Source organism: Coccinella septempunctata, chromosome X (assembly GCF_907165205.1).
Source record: "Coccinella septempunctata chromosome X, icCocSept1.1, whole genome shotgun sequence".
Classification (NCBI taxonomy): Eukaryota; Metazoa; Arthropoda; class Insecta; order Coleoptera; family Coccinellidae; genus Coccinella; species Coccinella septempunctata.
In genome coordinates, this window is record NC_058198.1 from 19,706,477 (window position 1) to 19,713,217 (window position 6,741).

General features: G+C 37.3%; 2 protein-coding genes across 2 annotated transcripts; both read left to right on the forward strand.

Moving 5' to 3' along the window:
- Positions 1-209: 209 nt before the first annotated feature.
- On the forward strand, positions 210-1,446 carry LOC123322318 (chaetoglobosin A biosynthesis cluster protein C-like). Its single transcript, XM_044910262.1, has 2 exons — positions 210-426; positions 814-1,446. The coding sequence occupies exon 2, from the start codon at positions 817-819 to the stop codon at positions 1,444-1,446; it is 630 nt and encodes a 209-aa protein (XP_044766197.1). The 5' UTR covers positions 210-426; positions 814-816.
- Positions 1,447-4,488: 3,042 nt separating this feature from the next.
- LOC123322319 lies at positions 4,489-6,195 on the forward strand. The gene is made up of 3 exons (XM_044910263.1): positions 4,489-4,756; positions 5,383-6,113; positions 6,190-6,195. Exons 1-3 carry the CDS (start codon positions 4,489-4,491, stop codon positions 6,193-6,195), a joined length of 1,005 nt encoding a protein of 334 aa, XP_044766198.1.
- The last annotated feature ends 546 nt before the right edge of the window (positions 6,196-6,741 follow it).

Below are 6,741 nucleotides of genomic sequence, written 5' to 3' on the forward strand. Positions count from 1 at the left end.
CAATCACATTGGAGAAAGAAAACAATAGAATTATCAAAGAATGGGAACAAAAGAAATATATAACTAAACAAGATGAGAAAACATTATTGACCCATAACAGTAAAATACCAAAAATATATGGGTTACCAAAAGTCCACAAACAAAATATACCACTAAGACCGATAGTTTCTTGCATTCAATATCCTTTGTATAAATTATCAAAATAGGGTAAAGCATACAGTTGTTGGCACCCTTACGGTCATTGGCACTAATGTTGAATATTCCAATTTATTAAGAAAAACGTCGCATTTGGTTATGCTTTTGTTCGATCATTAGGAACTGGCAACATCGCTCGAACGATCTCCAGAATCCCAAGAGTGCTCTTTCAAAGTAGAGTTATTGGCGGGACAGTATGTGTCGAGTGTTCTGGAGCGAACAGATAACAAGGTAAGTCTTAAGAATTTCTTAAGAGAGACTATGTTTACTTCACTGGGATTTTCGGCAAATTAATCATTAAAACTTCTGATCTTTTACTCAGTTGATTTGTGATGTTCAAAGGATAAAATTCTGAGCTCATGCATTGTTTTTTTCCCATTATTCTGAAGAATTCGAGGTGCCAACAACTGTATCACAATAAAAGTGAAAATCAGTAATTGGCCTCTAGTGCCAATGATTGTTTTTACAGTGATCCCATTTATTTTATTTCGAAACGCATTTGAATGTTGATAATTTTATTTCAAAATAATTCTTATGTTCAAATATGCTGTTTCCACAGTTGTTGGCACACTGCCAATGACCATACTTTGAGGGTGCCAATAATTGTATTTTTCATAGAGAATGCCGAAAGTCAGGGAGGGATCAAACTACAACAAAAAATATGACGAAGAGCTTTTGCAAAAAGCCTTAAGAGAAATAGAGGAAGGGGAAGCAAAGAAAAAAGTTGCCAGAAAATATAATATACCAAGAGCCACATTGCAATTCAGATTGAGTAACGAATTTAAGAAAATATCGCATGGTCCCAATCCTATTCTCACCACTGATGAAGAAGAAATGCTCGTTAGGTGGATATCAGACTGCGTAAAAAAAGGCTTTCCACAAAGAAAAGAAGACTTACAAGCCAGCGTAAAAAACTTTTTGGATGAAAATCCCCGCCCAAATCCATTCAAAGATAATCTTCCTGGAGATGGATGGTACAAGAGTTTCTTGCGTCGGCATCCAGTTTTAACTGAACGCCAATCAGAAGGTGTTACACCGTCCAGTGCCAATGTAAGTGAATCAGACATAAGAGGATGGTTCACAAATATCGAAAACTACCTCAAGGAAAATGATCTGTTTCAAATCTTAGAGGATCCCTCTAGAATTTTTAATGCAGATGAGACAAATTTTCAACTTTGTCCCAAAACGAAAACTGTTATTGCAAGGATCACGAAATATTTACGAAATCGATCGGGGACAGTCAAAATCTAATATCACTGTACTCTTCACCTTCTCTGCTGCTGGCGAAATTACACCTCCAATGTTAGTGCTTCCTTATAAGCGACTTCCAGCAGATATCACCAGAGAAATACCCAAGACATGGGGGGTAGGTTTGTCGGATAATGGCTGGATGAAAGCCGAAGTTTTCTACGAATATTTGGGCAATGTTTTCTATAAATTCAATACAAAAAGGAGTACTGTACAGTGTACAGCACTCCAATTCAAGCGCCTAACGAGGCGCATCGGAAGAATGAAAAATTAATGGAAACAACAATTCCAAAGGAATTGTCGTTCCAATAATGTGAGTTAGTCATGAACTATCATAGGAAATCCCAAAGAAGTCGAAAAATTCAAGTGCAACTGTAGACCGGTTTCGGGATCATTTTCCCTCGTCAGTACAGTATAGCACTGAATCTCTCGAGCGTAGGATGGTCGTCTTATGCGATCTTGGGACGCCGCTTTGAGATATCTCATCACGATACGCCACCTGTCACGCAAAGGCTGAACCAAAACCTCACGTTCTCTGCAGACTCCTATAACAGTTCATGGCTCCCAAGTTCAACTACTCCCCGCAGTCATCGAATGTGCAAACATTCATCAAGGACCACGGGTGAATTGAGGGGGTTCGCTCACTAAATATAACCATACCCTGGTCCGGGTCTATAAATAATTGTTGCAAACCAAAACAGTTCTCCCCATTATTTTATTTGTAGATGGTCATGCAACTCATTTAACTTACAAAGTTAGCGAGCTCTGCAAAAAATTAAATATCATATTAATTTCACTTTATCCTAATTCAACAAGATTGTTGCAACCTGCAGATGTATCTGCGTTTAAACCTATAAAATCATATTGGAAAAAAGAAGTTCTAGAATGGAGGCGCAGCAATCCGACTTCTGCATTGACTAGGGAGAAATTGGCTCCCATTTTAGAGAGAGTTTTGAAAAATTTGAAATCCGAAACGATAGTTAACGGATTCCGAGCATGCGGTCTACACCCTTGGTGTCCAGATGCATTAGACTTCACAAAATGCTTGGGAAACGGAGGAAAAAATGCAGAAAGTGATAGGAAGCACTTAAGAAGAAAAATTAGTTATGACGACTTTAGGACAATAGTGGGAGATGAAAGAATAAAGGAGCTGATGCAACTGGAAGGAACTGATGTAACAACTGATGAAGGTAGACTACATGCTATTTTGAAAAAAATTTGTGAGGAACCGGATGAATCTGAAGTAAGCATAGCAGCAGCTTCAACGATTGGTGAATTTCATACGGAAAGTGAACATTTTCTAGAGATTGGACAAGAGAATATCATGGAAATCGAAAGAAGCGATGATCTCTTCGATATTGAAAATATTCCAATAATAAATTATGAGACAATCAATATACCTGGTACCAATGTAATTGGCACTTCCTTGAGTCCAACTGCTTCATTTTCAGAAATCTTAACCAATCTAACTTCTGAAGGTAGTATCACCGAAAGCACTATGACTGATGAATATGTACAACAAGCAAGAGAAAAACAATCAAATTCTCCCTGCTTGACCAACCAGGTGATGAGTGAATCTATTGAAAAAGTTGACATAAAAGAGGCCTCTTCGAGATTAATGCGTTGGAGAATTAAACTAGATGAATTCAACTTTGAGATCAAATATCGAAAAGGTGTTAATAATAACGCGGATGCTCTTTCCAGGATTAAAATCGATGAATTTAATATTACAGAAAAAGAACAATTGTTATCAGATTTAGAATCAATAATGCCACAAATATCACATGAAGATCTTAACTTGAGAAAAGAAGATTTCGACGAATTAATTGCAATTAACCCAGATAAAAATTCAGATGCGGAAACGATACATTCTAACGAAGAAGATCCAATTTTAGAAATTCCCTTCACCGAACGAGCAATTAATGCATTCCAATACCAAATTATCATCAAAAGCGGCAATAACTTCAACGTCACCAAAGTAAAATTACATAATCAATCAAAATTTAGGCTAAATGTAACTATTTCAGAAGAAAGTCAATTCACACAATTCCTAAAAGAATTCATAGTCCCCGATAAGACATATGGAATTTTCTTCCAGAATAAAAATATCGAAACATCATTTATTCAGTATTCCCAAAACCTATTCAATTCAGGAAGTTTCAAGTTTAAAATTTCAAACACTTTGTTGGATGACATAGAAAACGAAGAAGATCAAATGGAAAAAATCAAACTGTACCATGAAACCAAAACCACACATCGAGGTATTCAAGAAAATGTGGAAAGCCTCAAGAAAAAATTCTATTTTCCGAATATGTTATTGAAAGTCCAACGTTATGTTAACAGTTGTGACATCTGTCAACGTCAAAAATATGAACGCCAACCAAATAAACTGATCTTCAAACAAAATCCAATCGGTGAAAAGCCTTTCGAACACTTATACGCTGATACAATCAACATTGCGAAAACGCCCTGTCTAATATTGATCGATTCATTTTCAAGGCATGGACAGTGTTTCATTCTGAAAAGCAAAACGGCAGCAGAAATCGTAGAATGTATTCGCTATTTCTCTAATCACGGAACTCCTAGGAAAATTACAACAGACAACGGAACGGAATTCAAGAATGCTTTATTCCAAGAATTCGCATCCATTCATAATATCGAAATTCACTACGTGACCAACTACAATCCTACATCAAATTCCATTGTTGAGAGATTTCACTCAACTCTAATTGAACAAATCAGGGTCATTCGAGGGGTGAACCGGTCGTGAATTGTGGTGTACAAATTGTAGGAATTGTTTTGAATTGCCATGAATTGTCATGAATTGAATTGAATTGCCAGGAATTGTCATGAATTGTCGTGAATTGCCAGGAATTGTTGAGAATTGTCGTGAATTTTCAGGAATTGTTGTGAATTGTCTTGAATTTTCGCGAATTGTTTGGAATTGTTATGAATTGCAAAGCATTTTTTTAAATTATTATGCATCCGCTGACATGTAATTTTTAGTTGTGCAACTTCCTAGTCTTATAAATGAGTAGCATCTGAATGAGCAGTGAATCTGAATCGACTCGAAATACAGTACATAGGAAAACAAGAAGGAGTATTTTATGCACCGGAGACAATAAACTAGACGATAAGATAAAAGGCGCCATTAGGAGAAAATGGATTTACGTGGGAAGAATTGCCGGTTCTGATGTAACAGCTCAAGATGTGAGGAACTTCCTTTCGAATCTTCCTGGATATGAAACAATTGAAATAAATAAATTAACAACGAAAGGTACAAACTCGGCTTTCAGTATTGGAGTGCCTGAAGGTGAGTTGTATGAAAAACTTAACGATCCTACTTTCTGGCCTAGTGGTGTAACACTGAGAGAATTCAACTTTACAAATTTTTTTCGAAAACCATTAAATTCAATAGAGTGAAGAAGAATATTGAACTTTGTCTCTTTCACCAGAATATCCAGGCCATTAGTACTTCACATTTTAAGCTTGAACAGACTTTAATAAAACATAACGTCGATTTTTTATGTATTACCGAACATTGGCAGGACAGGGAGGAGATAATGAACTACATTCCTGAAGGATATAAGTTAACATCAGAATATAGCAGAGAGAAAGGTCATCATGGAGGCTGTGCTATCATCGTCAAAGAAGAATTCCATTATTCAGAGAGAATTGACTTTAAGACTTTCAGTGATTTCGGATCTATCGAGTGCTGTGCCACACTTGTGACAGTCAGCTCTGAGAAGAAGTTGCTGATAATCTGTGTATATCGGCCTACCACCCGGCCCCTAAGTAAAATCGAGGTTTTCTTCGAAAAATTTAATGGAATTCTTGACCAGTGCCTCATGGAAAATATTCCCTTTATAATTGCAGGGGATTTCAATGTTAATATTTTGTCCTCCACAGATGAGACTAATATATTTCTATCTATTCTAGAAACATACAATCTGACGGTGACTAATCGTGAGCCCACTCGTATAACTCCACACTCGGCCACCTGCCTTGATAATGTAATATCTAATCTGGAGGGCACTACAACTGTCCAGGAAGAGCATATGGCTGATCACTCGGGGCTTAAATTCATTTTTCAGAATGGACCATTACCTCTTGAGTCAGTAGTGAAGAAAAAGGTGAGAATATTTAATGACAACACACACCAACATTTTGAATGTCTACTCAAGAAGGCGGACTGGTCTAGTGTTTACCTTCTGCCAGAAAATAATGTGGATGAAATGTGGAATTCCTTTTCCGAAATTTTCGGCATGATTTATAGTATTGCTTTTCCGGTGAGGACAGTAAACAGGTGCAAGAAAAACAAATTTCAGAACTCTCCAGAGGTTAAATCATGGAAGCGGTTAGCGGATGCTCTGTTTGTGGTTTCTAGGTATAGACCCGACATGATGGAAAATTATAGATATGCAAAATACAGATACGATAAAGCAATTATTTATAATAGACAATTTCATTATAGGAGGATCATTGATGGAGCTGATAATAAATCGAGCGCAGTCTGGAATGTCATAAGGCAGATAACCAAGAAGAAGAGGACATCTGATGCCAAACTCCCAGCGCTAAGCGAAGAAGGTAATCTGGCGGAGGCTGCAGATGCATTCAATAGATTCTTTACGAATCTCCCACCGAGACAAACTGGAGGCCCAGAGGTCAATGTTAACAGCGCTATTCCAGAACGAACACATAAATCCCTCTATCTATTCGACGTTACTGAATCAGAAATATTGTCAGTTGTAAAAAATATGAAGAACAAGAATAGTTGTGGTCATGATGGTGTCCCTATGACTGTAATCAAACGACATATTTCAAATATTTTAAGACCTCTTTGTTATATAATCAACTGTTCTTTCAGGGGCGGCATTTTTCCGGATTCTTTCAAGCTATCACTGGTTAAACCCTGTTATAAGAAAGGTGACATAAATTTGCTCTCCAACTATAGACCAATCTGCTTAACTACAGCATTTGCTAAGATTTTCGAGAAAGTACTTGCCAAGCGAATTCTGAAGTTCTTCCAAAAATTTGAAATTTTATCTAGGAAACAACATGGTTTCATCCCGGGGCGCGGCACTGAGACTGCCATTTTCGAGGTCCTATGGCAGATTACACTCACTCTCGAGCGAGGAGAGATACCAGCAGGACTCTTTGTTGACCTATCCAAAGCATTTGATTATGTTGACCATAGACGCCTGCTAATGAAGCTGGAGAGATTTGGTATTAGGGGGTTACCACTCAAGCTTTTTGAAAGCTATCTTGGCAACAGAAGACAGGCTGTCGTTTTGGACT

Excerpts from the sequence above, each read along its gene's own strand:
- LOC123322318 (XM_044910262.1), top strand. The coding sequence starts at position 817 with ATGCCGAAAGTCAGGGAGGGATCAAACTACAACAAAAAATATGACGAA.
- LOC123322319 (XM_044910263.1), top strand. The coding sequence starts at position 4,489 with ATGAGCAGTGAATCTGAATCGACTCGAAATACAGTACATAGGAAAACA. Across the intron at positions 4,757-5,382 it reads CAGTATTGGAGTGCCTGAAG|AAACATACAATCTGACGGTG; the intron begins GTGAGTTGTATG and ends TATCTATTCTAG.